Source organism: Solea solea, chromosome 12, assembly GCF_958295425.1.
Source record: "Solea solea chromosome 12, fSolSol10.1, whole genome shotgun sequence".
Classification (NCBI taxonomy): domain Eukaryota; kingdom Metazoa; phylum Chordata; class Actinopteri; order Pleuronectiformes; family Soleidae; genus Solea; species Solea solea.
Window position 1 is genome coordinate 9,539,440 of NC_081145.1, and position 23,568 is coordinate 9,563,007.

Consider the following 23,568-nt stretch of genomic DNA (forward strand, 5'->3'; position numbering starts at 1 on the left):
TCATTTATCATTCCTTAATATGTCTTTATGTGCAACTAGTAAATAATTCATGTGGATTACAGGGCCTATACGTCTGTGTTTCAAGTAAACTTCATCCATGTTAACGCATCTGAAAATGCATATCAAATGACCAACCACTCGGCATGCGTGTGAAAGTTTTTAACAGGAAACTGATTCTCTCTTCTGCTTGTCTGTTTTTATAAAGTATCACTAATGAGGAACAATAATGGTTCAAATTAAGAGCAGGGATCAATAACAAGGTGGAAATGAAACTGAAAGCGCGGTAACAGAGATTTTCATTAACATCCGATAGTGGACTGGTATCCAGTATGAACCAATGGGGAGGTGAATACAGGTATAAGTGCATAACTCTTTTCAAAGGTCTCTGTTTCTGCTCGTTGGAACTAGAGTGCAGCAATTTTAAATCATCAGATGGACAGCATTTTTTTTTTTTTAATTGTGTAAAGTAATGTGAATGTAGCCTAAATTATAAGGAGTGTCCAGGCTGTGTCTTCTCCTTCTGTGACGTGTAGCCCCATATGTGCACATGAAACAAACAGACCCCGGGTCACAGTGAGTAAGCTGGCATTTACTTGCAGAGCTGCATTTGACATCTGTTTGAAAAAAGACAACAAACATGATTTTTGCTTTGAGCAAACTCTGCGTCTAATGAGAGGAAAACACATATATAGTTCATTACATCATGGTTGTTGTTGTCGTATTGTTTCACTGCGGCATCTGGTAAGATACACATCTTTAGTGAGTTCCCCCGTGAATCACTGTCAGATGAGAGACTGTTTGTAAATGTCAGCTACAGGACGGCCAGCTGTACCGCTGTCTGTGTCGGAAAGCTTTTTGGGGAACTGCTGTAGAAGTGAAACTCGCAGTAAACTGTGCTGGGGGTCAGCCAACTCAGCTCAGCCATGTGAGGACAGCGAAGGGTACGCTGGGATATGTACAACATCATATGGAAAACAACTTCACCGTAATGGCTTCTCTAACAAGGACCATACATTTAATGATATTGGGACAATGTGGCTTTCAAGTTGTAAAAGCCGTGTTTATGATATGATTTGGCACATATGATGAGTGCTTTTTTTCCCCGGGTAATTCAAAGAGTGTGTCTCAGTCTTCTACAGAAATACATGAATGTACGGAATATATTACAGCTTGCCAAATATGTCACAGACCATTTGGGTCTTATTTATATCAATTTAATCCTGTGGGAAACATCTCACTCTGTTATGAATTACGTTTTATGCATTGTTCTGCCACAATGTTTCCCTGCTCTCCTGAGCACAATAGTGCAGATGGTCAATGTGTCTAGGTTTCCTCAGTTACTCTGAGAAAAACACAATTTAATGATTGAAGTAAAGAACAGGTAACAGGACGGGAGGATAAAGGGGTGCATAAGGTGCTACAAAATACGTTTTCTGGATACAGAGAGTGGTGAGGTGCCTTCTGGAGTCACTTAACTGTGTGAACACAGAGCCATTTGGCTGCTTTTTTAAAACGTGCAGTATATACAGAGGCTATAAGAATGTGCAATATGGAGTGTCGTATATCATTTTTTTCAGCACAACCTAAAAAAAAAAAAAAAAAATCACCAACTATATAAACACACCTGAGCAAAATGTTTAAAATCACATTGAATTTGTGAAATTTTGAAAAAACGTCACAGTTCAAAGTTCACTTGACTGGTTTTTATGAACAAAAAGAAAAGAAAAACGCTCTTTTTTGTGACTTCTGCACAATTATTACTTCTTTATGTCACTACTAAGAATTCGATATTAAATCAATCAATTTGACTCAAAACCAAATTTTTTTGCCTTAATATGTGACCTAAATACACACACTCACAATGTCCATATAAGGAGTTGTGTGTTATTCCCATGGTAAATTACCGTGGGTGCATCTATGACATAGATCCGTGCCACGTGAGCATTATGGGTTAAAGGCATAGTTTTTTGAAGTGTTTTGTGAGGTATCGACACATTGTCAGCTCTGACTTCCAGCCTGAGACAAGAATCCCAGCTCTCCATGACAACATGACTACCAGTGGGAACACAAAGAAAAAAACAATTTTAGCCATTCAGCTAAAGACTCACCTACTAAACTCTATGCCACTTTAAGCCTACAACAGAACATGTTAGCTGCTTTATCATGTCAGACAGCCTTTTCTGACTGGAAACTGCTTTCCAAACTGCTCACTCCCTCAGTCCTTAAAGAAAATCAGTGATTTCTACATCACAGCACACAGGAGGTGTGAACCACGTGCCTCCTTCTCAAAAAAGTTCAAATGTGTTATTTTGTGACTTTGTTGTAGGATTTGCCACAAACTTAACAAAAGGGGGCAGCAGTGCCTATGTCTCAACATGGTAAAAACATGTTAATAATGAGGAAAAAGTGGTCAAAATATTATCTGGATATCTTTTACCTGGCAGGTCTTTAGATAAATTGCTGAAATCAATTTTTTTCTTATGTCTCTGCTGAGACGTATTGCCAATATGTGCTAGTACCTGATACAAGCCCACTTCAGAAAGCTACTGCTTTAAGCTCTGTTCTATGCTGCACTGTACTGCGTGATCCAAATACGCCCCTCAGACATTATATACAGTACAAGGTGTTCTAGAATGTCCGCGCACCACAGAGAGAACGCTTTGTGGGTCTCACTCAGAATCAGTTTCCAAGTTAAACATGAATCCCCTCTGCTCTCGAGTGATGCACTCAAAGTACACATATTCAGTCACGATATATAAAGACGTTTATGGAGGTACAACCAAAACAAACAAACCTGAGCATAGATACATCAACGTAAACATATGACCGTTATGTCCAACCATGAGGAAACAGGTGGTGGAAGGAGTGGCTTTACGGCAAGTGTTGTTGCATAATGCCATTTTAGATCTAATACACGTGGGATTGAAAGGCATGCAGATGTTTACCTTTTACCTCCTTGAAAAACCTATTTTCACCACAAAGCAGGCAAGGCCCAAACTTTGTTGTCACTCTCCACAGAGGCAGCAGAGAAATGAGAAATGTGTTCTGCCGGTCAATGGGGCCAAACAAATTTAGGGTAATCCGCTACACTGTCAACATCTGTCTCATGTGATACTGTCAGTGATGTTATACTGACAATGTTGACAACCGAACCTCAAAAGCTGTGCAGGGAACACTTTACCTCCTACTGTTTCCCAGGAATTTGTGTCTGAGCAAAGCAAACACGCACCGACACACACACACACACACACACACACACACAGTCAAACACATCGTAGCCTAATGAACATAACAGAGCAACAAGCCATTACACATACCTCATTCATTTCCCTGTACTGTTTTTGCTCATTGCACACATAGGCTACAGCTGCAGACACACACACACACACACAATCGATCAAACACACGTACATAATATCACACGTAGTCACAGATTTCACACAGACTTGCTCAGACTTAGATACAGCCTCATTTTTTGTTTGTGACTCTGCGTTAGCGGGAAGCCTGGCTGTGAGCTAACCCCACCGTGTTTTTCTCGTTTCCTCTGTTATGTTTGGCACCTGTTGTGGCTCAACGCACACTCTCTCTCACACACACACACACACACAGTTGCCATGTGCTATTAATAAATTCAAAAATATATCAAACGTCTTAAAGATCACTGACAAAGGGCGAAGTTTATAGGCACGGGTCATTTGGCAGCCGTGTGAACCCGTTACTGCTCTTTGCTGTTAGTGAATGGACTTGAAAACGCACACATTTTCTAAAAAAAAAATTGGCTTTAGCTTTGGCAAAAAATTAAAAACAATTCTCACTGATGATGGTGACGCTTTCCTTTATATCCCTTAGTTGTGCTCCCTGTAAAGAGGATGAGGATGAGACACACGTAACAAACAGCTGGACATTACAAAACAAATGGCCCCTGGGCTTTATTTGTCACTGTTGTTTCTTTGAGTCTTTGGGTCTTGTAAGCACTCATTTTCACACGTAGTCCGGACATAGGAAGTGATTAAAAAAAGTGTTATTGTGCACTTTAATCTCAATGTTTTTCTGCAGTTGTCCCCCTCACCCTTCCCCCACTTAACAAAAACCCTCACATGGGAGTTGAGCATCATCCCCTATTATCAGACTACTCAAAAGCTCAGGCCCCAAGACCCTCTGCAGTCTCACTGCGGGGACTCAGATGTGCAGATGATACTGCTGGAATGTGCACTGGGACAGGTGGGGTTGGGGGAAAAGGCGCTGTGGCGTCATCCTTGTCCCCACACAGTCCTTCAAGAGCGTCTGCTGGCAATGCTCCGACAACAGCTCTGGATTGTGCGCCATGTTTTGTTTGGCCAGTGTGAATATTTTCATAGAAAGAACATCTTTATTGATAAAACTTTGTCTGTTTTGTGAGTCTGTTTTGCTCACTTTTTTGTTTGGTTTATCAGTCCATGGTGAGAAGTCTGTCTCCCTCCTGACTTATGAAAGACGCATAACATTTAGAATGATATCTTTGTTTTCCAAGAAAATGTTTATTTTTTTAATTATTTTTTTTAAAGAGGCAATTACTGAAAGTTGAAAAATAAGCAACACACAGGATGTTCCTAGTTTTGGTTTTAAAATTATGGCTTTTGACATAATTTAAGGGTCTTTATTTCCCTGGTTTTCCTTTGTTTTTAATCTCTAATTTGTTTGGGAATAAAATACCGACTCCGATGAGACAGAAAGCCTCACTCTTTTCTGGTCAAATCCCCCTGAAAAAGTAAGAAATACAATTCAGTGAATTTGACATCGCAACAAATCTCCACAACAAATAACTCCGTTCATAGTTTTCTTGTCAGTTGTCTCATTTTGTATTGTTTTACTTGTTATGCTGTAGTTGTGGCCCTATCTGCCCTATAAAATAGGCATCAAATTTCACTCACTAAAGGTCCAGTGTGTAAGATTTGGTGACATCTAATGGTGAAAGTGCAGACTGCAGCAAACTGACAACTAACCGCATCTCACATATTAAGAAAGGTTGTTCTTCTTCATTAGTGTTGTCACTTTATCACTTTATGAAGTACATACATCTTTTTGTCATGCATTTTTTTAAACTGGTCCTGGTAACGCAATTTCTTTCCTCTGTTTTTTATGTATATGACTGGAATGACTAATAAATGAACCTTGAACCTTGAGCTTCCTCTTCAAAACACGACAAGTAAAAATATAAAAAGATTATTCCAAGGCTGCAAAAACCAAACAATTAAAATTGTGGACAGTATATTCAATTTCGGCCACTAAAACCTACTAAATGTTACACACTGGACCTTTATTTCTCCCCCCTCTCTGTCACTCAGTACTGTAGTCATAGGTGAGCAGCTGTCAGAGCAGTTACAGGTGCTAAACCAGAGTTGAGATACAGGTACAGTTGTTCTGTCCCACACAGAAACTCACAGTTGGCTCTGAGCACCGGGAGCTGAGCGGCTCTTTTTGTTCGTCACTCTGAGAGCTGCAGGTGGTCAAACCTACAAGGCTAATAACTGACAATACTAATCAACACACAGCCCGATGCTGCAAGAGTGAGAGCGAGAGATGATGATGTCTGAAACTATCAGCACAACCTTTCATTTGAGAAATTAGGGCAAAAAAATTTGTTTCAGCACGGAGGTCAAATAAAGACAAATTGTTATTTGCAGTGGTGGTGGATAGTAATTGCTACCAGGCAGCAGTTGATTCACAGAGCACACGTGGGACAAACAGAAGGTTTGTAAGCAGCAGTTTGTCTGGAGCAACATCTCCCTGTTTGACCGGGCCTCAGACAGCGAGCTAACTCTCGCTTTAATTGTAATAATACGGCTAACATATAGCCTCTCTCCCTCTGAGCCCACAATTACTAGCCTGGCACACTGCGTACGCACACAGTCTGTCTGGGGAGCAAGCCACTGGATAATTCCTGGTTACCTGTCGCAACCACCTCTCACAAACACTCTTAACATAGAAAACGAACTTTGGTCATGAACGCATATTGCACAGACATGTGCTCAAGAATATGCACACTTTGCACACATGAATTAGCCAAAGATGTTCAGGGAGCCAAACATGGATTAGCAGCTAATTTTCAAGTCCAAAAACCCCTTGTTATGGTTAAACCACAGCTGTTAGCTCAAGTCTCAGGGTCATTTTAACCCCAGAGTTTATCTGCCTTTAGTGACTAACAGGAAATTACTGACAATGCTCTGTGGTAATTGACAATAAAACAAAAGTAATTTGGGGGCATTTTATGTGACTTTCTTTACAGCATTATTACTCACTCATAATACATAAGAGAGACTAATGTCTGAGACTGCTCAATCGCTCCCATGCCTGTATTTGTTTTAATTGTTGTTGTGTGGATGTGGTTGTGTTTTTTAATTCCCGCACATGTATTTCCTGATGTCCTGACAGACAACACTAAAAAGTCAGTGTCAGTGTCAAAGCAGGGACATTTATCGCTTAATTGCACAAGTTTGTGTACTCAGGACCATTAAAGGGCCATAAATTCATATCATTATCTCACTTTTATTGGTCATTTAGATCCTCTAATTCAACATGATCTGGCTGAACATTAATCGGGCTCGTTTTATACTTGCTCCATGTATCTCAAACTGTCCCTTTGCCTTTATCCACATGACAGCCAGCGGATGTGAATTTTGTACCTCTGGATAAAGCAGGTGTAAGTCCTGGACTATGGACTGGTGTCCAGCAAGATCGCTGGCTCCATGCCATTCAACTTTAGCACTCATTAAAGCAATGTGCAATTCCAAGGAAGGTGGGTTGTATCCACATGCATGCGATAAAAAGAACACATATAAAGAAACCAAAACAGGGGAAACTCATAAAGACAGTGGGATCTTTTAAGTTTAGGTTTTTATATTATTTTAAAAGTTGCATAAATATCGCGTCACGTAACATTACATTACATTTCAGCTGTAGTGTGTTACTTTCAAACATAAACTAGCTTCATTCAAACGCTTTTAAATGACCTCACATGCTGCTAATTTGAGCTATCAGCTCCACACGCCTCTCTCTGTGTTTTTCAGCACATGAATAGTCGAGGTGGAAGAAGTGCACAGCACCAGTAAAGTGGCCCAGAAAACGTTTCAGAAGTGGGGTCTACTGCTAAATGTAAACATGGACGTTCAGTAGGACTTCACCATCTCATTTTAGTCATGTTTTCGGCTTCTCACAAACATGCTCTGCCAGCAGAACACAAAGCAAATCAAGTGCTCCCAAAACAACTGCCTGCATATGCCAAACACAATACAGCTGCTGCTGCTGCTGTTCACTGTACCATGCAGCTCCAAGTCTCCTGGATACAGTCTGGACAGCTAATGTTGTGTTAAAAGACAGATAAATTAAGAAGGCACCATAGAAAAAAATATATAATGTCTGGCAGAAGTTACAAAAGCTATCTCTGCGCCTGTGTGTGTAAGAGTGAGAAGGGGTGAGGGGGAGAGAAAATAGAAATTAAAAAAATATATATTTCACAATATATTTTAGAGGTGACAAAAGTGATAAATAGTACTTGTATATCCACTGAGTACATTTTCACAATGTTTGTTCTCTGCTGTTTTTTTCCTTCCTGGTTTCCATATCTACACTGCTTATCAGCTTGGTTTAAGTGACACCATATAACAGCAGATAGAAGTTCCTCAACAGAAGTTGTTTTCTTAGAATGCTGTGGGTTTTACCACCTCATGGTCAAGGAGAAATCACATTTTACTCCTGGTCATTTTTTCTTTTAATTTGACCTTTCGAAAAATCGTATTTTGGCACCATTGTGATTAAAACAAATTCCTAGAAAGACCTAGTTGAGAAAAAAAAATAAAAAATCTGCTCTAACTTGCCTCCTTTCTACAATGGGTTGAAGGGAAATTCAATTCCTCCTTTCCTGCAACCCACGCGCGCACACACACACACACACACACACACACACACACATAGTTTCTCATCCTTGTTTTTGCCTGGAGGCTTTGAACTTGGTAACACTAAGAGTTCATCAAGATCAGTTTTAGATTTCAACTGCTCACAGAGCTTGGCCTTTTCTTTGATCCATGTCATGATAAAGATCAGAATGATCAATCCTGTCCAGTTATAATATCATCTATTCTTTTCCACCATGTCTTGTGTGTCCTGTCATTATTATGTTCCCCACTGTGGCACAGTGTACTGGTCTCCCATAGGCAGACCATTAATTGCTTGGCGCCTCTCAAGAAAAAAAAGCAAACAAAGAAACAGTTTTGTTAATAGCCTGCTGCTGTTGGCTGCTGATTTGGCCCAAGTGGTAATGCCAATTCTTTTGGAACACACACAAACATCACACTGCCACCCATCATTAGCAAGGCTCCGTGGACACAAATCCGTGTGTTTAGGTGTTTGTGTTTGCGTGTGTTCTTATATCTGCATGTCAATATGCACGTGCAGTTTCATGTATGTTTGTGTACATATTGCCTGTTTGTTTATGTTTGTGTACATGTGCGTGTATGCTTTCCCAGAGAAGCATTTGTCATCATTTTCTTGCCACTGTCACCGCGTCACACTCAGGCGTACAAACGCCCGTTCACACATATACTGTATCTTTAGTCCTTCAGTTGCGGGATTTTGGACATTTTCCAATCTGCACTAATGAAGCATGAGAATGAAATTGACAGTCCCGGGCTTAGGATGGCACAGTAGTCGATCAACTGCTGCCAGCTTCCATGGCTGGTCTTAGCGGACAATAGTTTGAGGCGGCCAAATGGCACAGACACAACGTCCTCTTCGAGCAATTTCCTGAAAATGCTCGTACTTTTCAGCTGCGTTTTTGCATTGGTTATGAAATGTCTGCCATTCTTGGAAGACGTGGATGCATTCAGGATAGACAAATGTGAAATTATGAACTTTTGCAGAAGTGAAACTATAAGGGAATTGGGTTGATCAATTACCAGATATTCATTATTTGACAAGTCAGGGAATTGTGCATATTGTACCAGTGTCTGAATCCCACAGGAATCTTTACAATATACAAACCACGTGTTGCAGTAAAAGGTCAATGAGAGAAGGAGAAAGAGGGCAATAGTAGGAAAGAACTCAGTGACCCATGGGCCTTGGCTAAGGCCAAAGAAATGGAGCTTATCTTGTTAATGTGGGGACGATAACGAGAATGCTCATCTGGCCAGAGAAAGAGGAAGCTGCACCATAGTTGTATATGCTGACACCGTTCATCGGAGACCAGAGGCTGAAGCCAGTTTATGTGTGTGTGTGTGTGTGGGAACAAGACAGCTGAAGACACACGCCGGCACTCACTCAGCTGTTGCAAAAAAGTCCAACTCAACACTTGTCATTCAAAAGCACATAAACACATCTGCAGGGATCTGTGTACGGGTTTCTAAAAATGAAAAAAAGTGTATGTTTAATGAATCTCATGGTTCCCACGTGGGTTTTTTCATTCAAACCACCAATCATTTCATTTTTTTGTGTGTAAGATTTAGAAACGACCAAAGCCTGAATATTGTCTGCCTGGCTGATTGCCCTGTTCTCAGTTTAGCTGGTAGTTCTTTCAGCTCTGCTTCTGTTGTTTATCTCTACCTGAAGAGAAACATTGCCAGCCACTTCAACAGAGAGTCATCCAACTGAGTTATTTGAAGTGACGGATAGGTATGGATCATGGCCTGCCTTGTAATTAAGAGAGATTGCTATTTTCCCCTTAGAATGGGCTCTCCTATCCTGATCTGTAATTATATGTTGTTCAAACATAGAGGGGAGTGTCCCTGGTTATTGTGCAGCCGGCTCTGTTCTGCCTTCACCACCATAACAAGTGCCAGCATAACTGATTGCCTGCCTTGATCTTAAAGTTTCCATTCTTTTTCGTTTTTCACAACAATACAGAGTGTGTATCCTGCAGAATCAGTTCAACTGCAACTCATTTGTGTCCCGCGCTGTCTTGCCTCTAATACCTAATGGATCGTGGCATTTGTGCGTGTCTGTGTGTGAGTGTGTGTGTGGTGCAGGTAGTGCCCCAGTGACCTCCACATAGTGACACCGAAGTGCAACAATGATGAATGCCCTGAGAGAGTGAAGTAAGGACCCACCTGGATAATGTTAAAGTTAAAAACTCCGAAACCTTAAACGTTACAAGATGCTGACCCCCTTGTTTAATTAAGTGCAGCGTTTTGCTTTTAAAACATTTACTGCCACCCACATCACTCTTCCTTTCCTGCAACACCTTCAATTAAATTTAGCCTGTTACAAATTCATGCATATTACAGGAATGCCAAAAGCGATAGAAGTTGCCGTCTCAGAAAAATGCAGATAAGGAGCGTCGATGTTTTCATCTGTCGTTTGTATGCAAATGGAAATAGTTCCGAGTGCTAAATCTGAGAGGCAACAGAGCGTAACATTTGACCCCTGTGAATAAGTATAGCCCAGGCAGTCTCTGCACCACACACAGCGTATATTTCAGCGTAAAGCTGTGACCCCCTTGTTTTCCAGTAAGAGGAAATTGTCATGCAATGACCCAGTGACCACATTGGAAACCACTTCCCCCTTTGTTATGATTTTGTATGGCTTAACCACCTCCTTTCCCATGTTCTGGTCCATGCCGAATACAGTCTAACCCACACATATTGTCACATTCTCCTTACTCTGCTGTTTCTGCCATCCCTGACCTTTCAATGGCGTGTTGACAGAGACACCGAAGTCCTCAAAATTGCGATTGTGTGAACAAAAGTAGCATCCAAAGCGCTCTATGTTTAGTGTGCGAGTGGGTTTGCAGAGATCCTCCTCGCGCTTTTTAGGAAACGGAAGACCAAAGACAAACACTGACAATGTGCAGTTGTTATAGTTGTTTTTGTGTACTGAAATAGTTTGCTTTTGTCTCGTCTCCATACCCGTGTGTGTCTAACCCCTTCCATACCATTTGTTGAAATATAAAATGTAAGCAATGTGACCTGATCAAATTCACTGCCCGCCCCCCAAACCCTCTTTTCTTCCCCTCACATAGTTTTACTTTGTAGACAAGCCACTAAAACTTTCACTTCATTGTTAATATGTCAGAACCCACGGTTACATAATTAGAAAAGCCTCCTCACAGCTCCTGGTTGATTAGGAATCAACAATAAGATAGTTTTGTGGGGCGCTGAAGAAACACAATCACCTCTTTATACCCTGGCTCTGCGGTAACCACCTCGGAGCCCGTGTAAGGATGTAGATTGAATTATGTTTTACGTTATGATATTAAGGTCTTTGGGGAAATTAGCCAAATGGATGTTTCTGAGTAATTAATGAGAGAGAGAGAGATGCTCAACTCCAAACACACTTCTCACAGGGGTTCTGACTATTCCAAGGGCCCAGTACAGTGTGTCCTGGCCATAGAGGTTCTCTGGTATGACCCCCTTTCCCTCTGATTCCCTCTGATTCCCTCTCTTTCTTTCTCTCAGTCTCATTCCTCTCACTCCATCCCTCTTTTTAGTCCACGGCAATTAGAGAGGCAGAGTGGAAGAGGAGGAATGTGTGAGCACGCTTTGTGAGGATTGGAAGAAAGAGAGAGGGAGTACAAGAGAGAAAGTGAGAGATAAAGAGCAAGGGAGAGATGAGAGAGAGACAGAAGAGGGGAGGAGAAGAAAGGAGAGGAGAAGGCCTGTCTTAATTGGCCTGTGTGGCCACGCTGGGCTGTGATGGTCTGGGCTTGCCAAACCCTGTGCCTCAATAGTTGGCCTGGCCTTACATGCATCCCGTGCATCCGGCCAACCACAACTAACTCTAGTGTGCTCTTTGGCAGTTTCCAATGTCAGGCCTGGGAGAGTTGTGCCACCCACATCTACACTCTGCTCCACAGTTCAGGAGGCCTCTCTAGTGGGGATGGATGCATGGGTTTGGGTTTATGGTTTATTTGGCTCCACCAGTTTAGGTTGAGGTGGCATTTCTGTGCCCTTTCTATTGTTTACTTATTTAGGATAATGTTATAGTGATTTTTATGTCTCGGCTCCACATTTAAATGCGGATGTAAATTTAAACTTGACAACAAGTTAAATATGCACCTACTCAAATTACACGCATACCTTGGATACAACACAAATCTTTTTTAGCCCTCACATTGTTTTGCTCTGTTGATATTTCTGCAAACACAAGTCATTAATGCACAAATCCCACATTAAATGAGACTGTAATTTCCTTCTGTCTTTCTGCCGCACTCAACTTGCTCTGCCGACGCACTGAAGTATCAGCTTTAAGGATTCAGACAAGATGAAACGCTGAATACTAGAGAAAAAGAGAAACAGACACAGTCACTGAGTTTCCCACAGTCTCAGCACACTACACCCTATTTTGCAAATTTAACAAAAATCTTAAACGTAATACAAAATCTTTTAATTTCGTCCTTGGGCCTGAACCTACATCCCCGATGAGTTCATCCAGATTTCCCCTTTACTTTTTGAGTTTTGCTGCTTAAAGACAAACAGACAAATGTGGCCAAAGACATAATACCTCCTTGGCAGAGGTAATCAAAAAAATTATATGACGGTTGAGTTTGATCTTGAGAAATCAAGCTCAACAATCATAAAAACAAGCATATGCCTTGGCTCACAGTGGCCTGGTTTAGCTTGTTTTGGTTGACTTATGCTGTGCCAGATGCTGCCCTGCCTGGCACAGCGGTGACGTGACGAGCCCCGAGGACCAGAGAGTCACTGATCTCATCCACAAGCTCCAGAGAGTTGTACCATATATAAACACCTGCAGGGAACAGGGAACAGGGAACGGTCCCAGAGCAGGGACACACATGTACACACACATCCACATCCACACACACCTGTCACATGGTTAAATAAAGTGTGAGATTAAAGGGTTTCTTGGCGAGTAAGCAACTCTACTACTATCGCATTTTTCAATACAGAGAATTGAATAATGGTGCAGGATTCACTCGCTGAAAAAGAAAGTATGTGGACATCTGCATGTGTTTGCATGCAAGTTCAGTATGTGCACGATTGTGTGTGAACTTGCGCAGCCTCTAGCTATCTTTCCGAAATGAACTATTTTTGACAGCATACACTTCTAGCTGAGTGTTTTTCTCCCATTTTGCAAGAGGTTGAACCCGACAGTTGGGCAATGAGGTTTAATGTGATTCAATTGAGTGATTTATGACCATAAGACACAAAACATAAGCTGCTCTACAGTGATAGCTGACTGTAGTCACTTTCCTAGAAGCAACACATGGGCATCTTATCACTTTACACCACAGCCAACAGCCAGAAGATACTTCAGGATAACCCCAGTGCCAAAAACAGTTCCTGTTCTTGGAACAAAGATACTATACTCCAAATCTGCCCTGTAACAGACATCTCATGGGTGGGTATGTGTATGCATGTCAACAATGAAAGGTCGTGCCATTTTCAGAATATGCATGTGATAATTTGAGACATGTTGGTTACTAAACTTAGCTCCTGAAGTGGAGCTTGCTCCAGTAGTTAGTCAGCCACTGGAGGATGGAGGGATGGATGCACAGATGGGTGTGTCAGAGGCAGTGAGAACAGGTCAGGTTCAGTGTGGCATGCAGTAAAGGAAGGACTTAGGAGTTTGTGGCCGGCCTGCCTGCCTGCCTGCCACTCCATGAGTGCCGATTTCCATTTTGGCACACTTTGCACAATCATGCAGCAGAGGAGGGACAGAGACAGAGAGACAGACAGAAGTATAGGCAGGCAGAGATGGAGATAGGGAGAAGAAATAGCAGGGAGGAGGGAGGGAGGAACGGAAGGGTGGGTGGGTGAGAGGAAGAGAGAGGGTGCTAAAAGCAGCTGGAGATTCTTTGCGAGGCCTTAAGATGTAATAAATCATTTACAGGGTACATACAGTTAAATTTATATAAAAAGATTTCAAAACTGGACCCGAAGCTCGACACACACAGCAGAGTGTTAACACACACCCGGGACACACAGACGGCGCTGAGCAAAGCAGTAACTCTTTTAGACACTTTATGTTTGATAAAATGTTTTTCTTTTTATTGATATTAAAAATGAAAGTACATGAATTGTGCATTTCGGACGTTCTAGCGTGCAGAGGTTAAATCAATAAAATACACACAGGCTGAGTGAGCTACTGACACAGAAAACGTTGCCATTGCCCGGCAATATATCTCTTCATATTCAGCGAAAAAGAAGTGGTTGTCTTTCACACCATTCATAAGAACACTAGAGTAGCCTGTTTGAACATTACAATAGTGGATGAATGCAGTCCTAGCAGGAAAATATAGATTAAAATAGAAAATATAATAATATTATTATTAAAAATAATAATAATAACAATGATAATAATTGCACTGCCTGCTTTGTTGCACAACTGAAGTAGAATATAATTAGAGACAGGAAGTAGCCTTGATAATTGAGATCTTCCAAAGAAAATATGAAGTATTGGGATGACACGTTACCACAGCACGGTGAGTATGCATTAAGTCTCCATCTCATGGGGTGACGCATGACAAAATGGAGGAGGAAACTACAGTGTGGCACAGAATGACCTTGGTTCTGACACGGGCTTCAGTGGTTAGTTACGGAGAGCTGTATCATTGTGGCCAGGTAGAGGTAACAACCTCAGCTGTCCTTCCACACAAAGATTATTATTATTGTTGTCGTTGTTGTTGTTGTTATTATTATTATTGTCGTTCTTATTATTAATAATGATAATTACTATTGATGCTGTGGGTATTATTACACTCAACAACTACTCCACTTCTCCCTTGGAGAGTATAGATTGTGATTTTGTTCCTGAGTGCTTCAGAAATGGTTCAGCAAGGGTGGGACACTTCAGTGAACGCATGACTGGTCCACCACGGATAGACAGATAGACAGATAGATAGATAGATAGATAGATAGATAGATAGAACAGTGTGGTGTTTCACAATGATAAGCTCTCCTTGATAGACAATGACCTCTGTGTGACCGTTGATGGTTTCTAACATCCTAATGATATCATCACCTCCAGTTAAGACGTGGACACATGCAAGTCAAATGTTGGCTAAACCATAATTCTGCAGCTGATTGGACATGATTATGGCCTCATGACCCAGTCCGACATGTGGCAGTGACACTGGCACAAAGGCAAGATGCTCCTTGAGAAGACCATAGGACACCGTGCACAATTAAAGACATGATTTAATGAAGGACTGGTCATTTTCCCCGCCATCAATACTAAAGTGGCTTCAAAAACATAGTGGGTTTGAGTACAATCAAATGTTGAGCAGTAAATTTTCCACTGATAATAAAAAGTCACTCGTTGATGCTTTTTCCTTTTTCACAGACAACCCTGACAGGCTTCTGGAAATCCATGCAGACCAAAGTATTCAGAGTATGTGCCTGTGTCTGTGACAAGACATGCCTAAGTAATCCAGGCTATGCTGCTGTTAAAATATTAATTTAAAGTAACTATGGAAAACAAAAAAAGGAAAAAAAAGACATTATTTTTGGTACAAAGCATCTACAAAAAAGCCTTACAACTCCAATTCGAAAAACAGAGATCATACAAAAAAATCCGTCAGTTGAGCATCAGTGCTACGTATATTATTTGGACCAATTTTTCAAATATATTTTATAACAAAATAAATAATGCCTTTATACAGTGCCCTTATTTGTATTTCAACAAACAAACAAAAAAGCTTGGCGGCTCATTACGCAAGATACAGCTCAGACTAAAGGAAAATAACACAACGTCCCTGGAAACTAATTATATATCTATATTTATATATTTATATATATATATGTATATATACAGTATGCATACATACATATATATCAATGTTTTTATATATATATATTCAAGTATTTGTTTTCAGGCAAAAGCATGTGAATACTACTGATATACATTAAAAAATAAATTGTTAGTTGACATTATTGCTGTTTTTTTCCCTTTGAATTGAAATTTGTGCCTTTCTTTAGAACTGTAAAATAACATCATGACAAAAAACCATGGAAACAAAAAAAAATGCCTAACTTGGAAAAACAGGAATGTCACGGTACCAGAAACTGACGGGGTTTTCCTTTTTTTTCATTAAAACATTGATATGAAAAGAAAACAGAGAAAGACAAAATAAAATATAATCATCATTATCCCACTCGTTCTTTGTCCATGCCATGATACTTCCTGTCCGAACAGTCTGCAAAGCCATGGCGAACAGGAAGTACTGTCCCAGAACTGTAGTACTGTACTGTCCCAATCCAGGCAGTCCATGGTGTCCCATATGTGTCCCACGCTGCTCCCTGTGTCCGGCAGCCTCAGAGGGACAGGAGCAACAGGGACTGGGTCTCGGGTCCCCTCATGCCGCTTATGCTGGCAAGCTAGTGATGAGCAGCCGCTAGAACTCTCTGTGAGCGTAGACGCCAACACAGCCAGAATCTTTTCTCAGTGACGCTTCCCCCTTGACATTGCCACTGCCAGGAGCTCCCCCATATCCTTTATTTTCTTTTTTAAAGTCACACTTTCCTTAAAACGGAAAGTTTTAATATTCATTTAAAGAAAAAAAAACGTGCTGTTCAACCTCTTCTTTGAGTCCATTCCCAAAGCTAGCACCATGACATTTTTTTAAGCTACACGTTCATTGTTCATAAAAAAATAGTGCCATTTTTTTCTTTACTTTGACGTAATCCGTGGCAATGTGCAATTTTGCAGACTCTTTTCTGCTTTTTGTTTGTGATCAAAAGGTGCTGGAACAGGAATCTAATTTTATAAAATAATTCCTTACAGTGTGGAAGTCCCTTTATAGGTAGAGGTGCAAACTAATAAGAAAAAGAACTAACAGAGATTTTCTTTTTGCCTCAGGAAAAATGATGTGGAATGGATTCTTTCATGCAAGCTGCTCTTCACTCTCAGTTGTCTTCCACAAGGACAAAAAAACATTCCGCTGGGTGTCCTCTTGACACTTGCAAACCACAGATCTCTTTCATCTTCTTTTCTCCCTTCCCTTTTCTCTTTTGCTTAAGGATCCACCTGAATTGCATTCAGCCGAATTGTTAACTTTTTGTTCATCATTTGTGTTTGTGCCTTTTGTGTCAGTGACTGAAAGAGAGGGAGCGAAAGACTTCAGACAGGAAGAATGTGAAGGCATGTTTGCGTGCCGGAGGAGGGTGGGTGGTTGGGTTTGACGGGGGCAATAGAAAAGGGCCAGAGGGTCAAGAAGTAGTGGATGAGAGCAGGGGGAGGGATTGGTGGGCTCGGACAGGGCAGGGGAGGTCAGAGAGGACTGCCACAGAAATGACGTCAGAGACAAAGCTATCATCCCCTAGTCTTTTTTTTTTTCTCCCTCCAAACTCTTGTCTGTGCAAAGGGCTGGCAGCGGGCTCATTTGTGGTTGACATAGTTTTCCGTGGCCAGCAAGACGGGCGGCAGTTTGCTGGGCAGGCTGATCAGGGGCCTGTGGAAGATTGCCTGCTCCTGTGCTTTGATGTTCTCCTCCTGCCTCCGAAACTTTTTGGCCCTCAGGATGGCGGGGACACCCCTCCGGAGCCGCTGGGCCGCCTTCCTCTGCCACACCTCGTATTTGGAATACTTGGATACGTGCTGCTTCCTCGGGACTTCCTATTGTGGCGAAAAATAATGGAGAAAGGGAAAAGATGCAGTCAGTTCATTAGGGTTGATAAGACACTGTGCAATACTTATTACAATGGTATAACGCGTTGTTTATTTCCTGAAAATATTCAGTCATTGTTGGGCCAGTCAAATGGAAATCAAATGTCATCCTTAGAGCGCATAAGCGCCATAACAGACTCGCCTTGCCTCCGACTTGCCCTTGTTTTGGTTTCCTTGACTGAGAGAAGCTGTCAACAAGTACTTAGTTCAGCCTCTTTAACATACTGTCAAAGGGAAGGGCAGTCACCCGCCTCATATACATATGAGGAGCACCTCGTCATTCACCCAACGACCCGCTGAACTGACTAACCTCTAGAGACCAAATGAATCAACACATAAAAACACTGTCAACTCAGAACCTCTATTCTTACCCAAAAAAAAGTCACTTAAAACAGCATAAGGTGCTGAGCTGGGCACCAGAGACTGAGACACAGTGGGAGTGGTAGCAGGGAAGCTAGAATTTATGCGTGAGTAGCGAGCGCTCCATGTGAATGGCTTGTTTTGGTCCTGCCACTTGAAGAGTGTTTATCCCCCTTCATTCACTTCAGGCCTGCTCAATAGGCTAAACACAGCTGGCCCTCAGAGCAGCCTGTACCCATCAACTCTCCCTGTCCAGATGAACTAGGGACATGTCCCAACTAATTCCAGCCTTTTTATCAGTCATTTGTCGTATTTATCCTTTTTTTCCCCCCTCCACGTATATCACTTGCAATCACATGCCACTGACACAGACTTTCTAAGCAGAAACATATAAACATCTTTCTCCTCTTGTGCAAGAGAAGGCTGAGGGGATTTTAAGAGACCTGGAAAGCAGCCACGGCTCAGTCTTGTGACCAGCCACAGCTCTGTCTTTTGAAAAGACCTGAAACGCTTCATGTGTGACGTACTTCAAAGAAGCTCTGCTGGCCAGCTCAGGTGTTTTTGACCACACAGTTCATGATGCTTGGCAGTTTCGGGGAGCTCGCTGTTCCATGACTAATCATCACACACTCAGAACACACAGTTTTGCTACAGACCAGCAGTCTCCGTCATCTCACAGATTGTCTTTCACACATGCACACACATCCAAGGCTGACAGTATGAGCCTTTTTCCTGATTCTAATGTGCTGGGACTCTGTTGGTGTTTTCCATGATGGTCAGCACTTTCGTGGATGTTTACTGCTTACCAGTGACCATTGAACAAGATAAACCTGTCTTTGTGTGCATATTAGGCTGTACTCAGTGATATAGGGGCAACACTCAGAGGTGAATAGGGGCTCGGGAGATAGGACAGATATGAACGAGGACTAGCATTGTTTCCCACACTGGTGTGTTGTTGTTGTTAGTGAAATGTACCTGCTTTATTGCGGGCATCATGACCTGTAGAGAGGTGGCCGACACGTCCCTTTCGGACTTGGCGGGTTTGGCACAGTACTGCTCCAGCAGGTTGAGGTCACAGCTACGGAAACAACATTCCTCTACGATCCCACGGTTCTGGGAGCGCCGGTTGCTACCCCTGCTGGTTGGCCTACCTGAGGAGAAACAAAGTTCAGGATAAAGAGAGGTCATGAGTAAGGCGAGGTTAAGGCCTGGGGGACAGAACACTGGCATCAGTAATGAATCTAAGTTGCTTTGTGCAGGATTACTTCAACAATCATAGCAGTCCATGGAGCAAAGAGGATAAAAGAAAATCTATGTCCAAATCTTTTTGTTTGTAGCAGATAATCTGATTATGGCTATGTCGGAATTCCTTTAACAAGTGAATATGCAAGTAAACACCCCCTGTGCTGTGGAGAGGCACTAAAAGAGAGTGAAGGAGACAGCCAAGCTCTCAGACAGACCTTTGGGTGAGCAAATACATAAAATGGAAACTCTTCTTTGACCTCGTCCATTATCAAGTCAGCAGATATAAAGAGGAAGAGAAGGGAGCGAGAGAAAGACAGAGAAGAGGGGCCGCGAGGTAGAGAAAACAGGGAACAGTGCTTCGAGAGTGTTTGTGGGGGTCAAAACAGAGGGATAGAAGAAGGTGAGTGGTGGATGGTTGGCATGTTGCACAGGAGAGCACTCTCTACAATCAATAAAGGCCTTGTTTGAAGTCTTGCGCCCCACACAATGTTAGCCAAATCTCATGAGACGCTAGGGCTAGATTTGATTGCAGGAAGAGGAACATGAGAGAGAATAAGAGGGTGACCCAGGGGGAGGAGAAGGCAAAGAGAGAAGGTGGAGGGGGAGGAGGAGGGAGCACATCCATGTTGGCCCAAATTGGATAATGATCTTTCTGATTGGAGAGAGGCTTCTGTGGCAAGCGGCACACAAAGCAGCCGCCTGTCTCACAAAGGCGAAAAGCAGTGGGTGGGACATAGCTAATATCTTTTATTATGTTTTTGATCCTTTTTGTCTGTCTGACTCTGAGCAGCAAAACTCAAAAAGTAAAGGACGTATTTGGATGAAATTTTCGGCGTACGTAGATTATAGCCCAAGTAAGACATGGTCCAATTTTGGTGATGGTGTGGATTCAAGATACTTTTTCGAAAACAATTAAACCTGGAGATACGGGGGGGTGTATTGACACTGTGAGCGGTTTGTGCTCCTTGAGTGCTTTCTCTAGTTCAAGTAATTCATTTTTCAAGTGTTTCCTCTGCTGCAGAGACAATGGGACGAGGTTACCTACAAGCATACACACAAATATAATTGAATTGGAAAAAGAAATGTAGTTGCATTGTGAGTCCCAAAGTCTTTATGCTGTGCAAACAGTAGCTTATCCATCTGAGGATTAACAGCCACCACAATGCATTCACATTCATGCTTTACATCTATTGCCATCATCACTACAATGGAAGCAATGATCAGAATTGGTGTTAATGATCTTTCCTCTTAGCCTGACATCAAAAACACCCTCCCCTCTGTCTCTCTCCGCCTCTCCATCGCGCTCCAACCCCCTCCTACTCATCAGTGTGGTCGCCTGGCCTGGGAACACTGGTGCTGAGGTGACTGTTATGCTTCTTGGGGTGCTATTACTTTACTGGTAAACAAGCGGCCCATTGTGTCGCGCGGAGTCGTGTGTGCCTTCACACAGTTCGCCGGCCTTTCATATGCAATGAGAGGTACGAGCTGTTGTGCAGAATGCGCACGCTCAGCAGAGCAGCCAGGACGAGGTCTTGAGACGCACAGCTGGCTGTAATCTCCCTCTCACTCTTTCTGTCTCTCAGTCAGTGTGTGTGTGTTAGAATGTGTGAGAGAGAGAAAGAGGCAGAGCGAGCGAGAGAGAGCGAGGGAGAAAGAAAAACACCATACACACATACCACACAGCCACAGACAAGAGCAATAGTCTCAATAGTCCAAACAGATGTGCGCGAATGAACAACAGAAAGGAAAATAGAGGGGGGAAGAAAAAGAAAAACAACAACGCATTTTTGCAGCTCGTTGTGAAAGCGTGTCACGCTTCGGGACTTACTGAAATAAAAGCCTCTGTCTTCGCAGACAAACTGCAGCGCGTCCACCAGCTCTCCCCCACACAGCGTCTCCGTCGAGACCACTTCCACAGCGTGGAGCGCCAGGGCCAGTGCAAACAGCAGCACAGGACAGGACGAAGACATCTTCTTGACCTGCAGACACAAAACACACACGCACACAGGCTCAACAAAGGCAGCCACCCACTTCACCAGCGATGACATGAAATGCTGTTGAGAAATTGTCAGATGACAGCCAGATGTTGCCTTTCAGTGTGATAAGAGGATCCAGTCTTTCCACATTTGCACGCAAGATGAACCACGTCCAGTTTAAAAAGCTGTATATACCCTTCACCTATATCTCAGACAAATACATTTCAATTGGATTTGGGAAAAAATGGTGCCAAATGAGCAGCCGTCTTCCTATATGGACAGTTCGTTACCTCCTGCTGCTGTCACCACCTGAGAGAAGTGCTTCTGCAGGAAGAATAAAAAAGGTAGACGGTATCTCTGGTTTCACGCTCTTACACAACTCTGCAGAAGTCGCAAGACCGGCTGCTCGATAGTTAACTATCTGAAAAGCTAGACTCAGCATTTATTTCCCCTCGCTCACCCTGTGGCGAGCTCACTGACCCTGAGACCTACCGCCCCCTATCTGCCGGCCCAGCTGTGCGCTCCGAGTCCAGCGCACCATCCAGACACAGAAGAATAAAACATTCCCGTAATCGCATAACCTGTTGCGCTCTCGCCTAAAAAAAAAACTTCATCCATATTAAACTTTCTTTGTTGCATGCAAACCGAGAGATGTCACATTGCTTATGTTGCACAAAAAAAGGGGGCATTGCACAGCACAAAAATAAGCAATGCAGCCAAGCCCGCAGCGGCTTTCTCCACTTACAAAGCCAGGGAGATACTGTGGTGACTGCAATAGACGTGTTTCTGTGCATGTCGAGCGTGACAATCCCTACAAAGATCCCTCTTTGCTTTACCTTCATTCTGCTGCTCTCCGTTCTCCTGCAGGTGTGGCAAAGTGAGCGCTGTCCGTGTCTTTGCTGGCTCTCCATGTCAGATGGCAGTAGTCAAAAACGATGAAGGAGGAGGAGGAGGAGGTGGTGGTGATGGTGGTGGTGGTGGGTTTTATTTGGTTGGAGGAGAGGTTTGCAGGTAAGTTAGTTTCCCAGTTGGTGCTGCAAAAGTGATGATGTGTGATAGGCTGTCCCAAAGACAAGGCGACAGGCAAAAGTTCTCAGCGAGAAGTATTATATACCAAAACACGCCCCTTACACCCACACCCCACCCCCTCGCTCCTCCTCTTCACGGCTGGTTAAAAAAAAAAAGAAAGATGGAAAAGAGCTTAAACGGGGGGAAAAGCGAAAAAGAGAAAGGAGAGGGGAGAGAGTGTCACAAAATACGGAGCAATTCCTTAGGTATTTTCCACGTTTACGCACTGTAACCTACAATCACAATGTTTACGCACAGACTGAACAAGAATAGACGCAATTCCTCAGACTCCAAGGAAAAAAAAAACAAAAAAAACATGTCAATGTCAATGCTGTAATTAAGATTAACCGTCGGAGTGGAAGCAAATGTGGCCAAGCTGTGCGCCCGTGCCCAGACTCAAGGTACAGATGGAATCACCGGGGTCAAAGGAGGGTGACACTGGAAGGAAGGTTGATGATTATATCAAGAGTGATGCAGCAGTGACTCACTGTCTTCCAGAAATATATGATTTATAAGCCTTTAGTCACCACAAGTCAGAGTAGATAAATGTTAAATCGAAATAATAATATTAATAATATAAAAGCACGCATCATCCATAGATGTATCTATCATACAGGAACTGATCTTGCATACTGACAACTTTACATTCGAGGATAAATATGCTGCATGCATTAAACCGGGACTGTACATGTAACCACTCACATTCACTTTTGCTCCTTCATATCGCTCGTGCATGGCCTCTAATGATCCTGCTATGTCTTCAAACACAGACTGACACCTAGTGGTCATGGTGGTGAACCTCCGTTTGTTTGTTGTCTCACAGGTTGGAGGTGCTGCTGTCTGTCTGAGCTGGACTGCTGCTCCAGGATTTCATTCCCAGTCCCAGTCTTATACCTGACCAGCAGGAGGTTCGTCCCTGAGGGTTGTTTGTTTGGTTGTTTGGTTGATTGGTGGTGTTTTGCAGTTGCCATCCATGACGTTGCTTTACTGCCTTCTTCTGGATTGAATCATCTATCACCCCTTTCTTCTTCCTTCCTTCCCTCATTCTCATCCCTGGAGGATTTGGCACACCAGTGGGCCTTGTACATCACCTGCAGGTTCTTCTTGCACATGGGATTTCACAGCTGTGTCGTAACTCAAATGCCATGTTTAATCCATTTGCCGAAGATGAATTTGCATCAGTATTTTAGTAGAAATCAGTATGTATACAGTATTTTATACTGTATATTCACTGTATATTTTATAGATTTATAGCATATATATAAATATAATATAATACATAAGCTCAAAACACTGATGTGTTTAAGATGTGGAAGCTTTAAATGCT

General features: G+C 42.5%; 1 protein-coding gene across 1 annotated transcript; it reads right to left on the reverse strand.

Annotated features, from left to right (window-relative positions):
- Nucleotides 1-15,107: 15,107 nt before the first annotated feature.
- Nucleotides 15,108-22,263, reverse strand: igf2b (insulin-like growth factor 2b). Its single transcript, XM_058645047.1, has 4 exons — nt 22,010-22,263; nt 21,026-21,176; nt 18,928-19,103; nt 15,108-17,541 (listed from the first exon to the last, which is right to left on the reverse strand). Exons 1-4 carry the CDS (start codon nt 22,082-22,084, stop codon nt 17,305-17,307), a joined length of 639 nt encoding a protein of 212 aa, XP_058501030.1. The 5' UTR covers nt 22,085-22,263; the 3' UTR covers nt 15,108-17,304.
- Between the last annotated feature and the right edge of the window lie 1,305 nt (nt 22,264-23,568).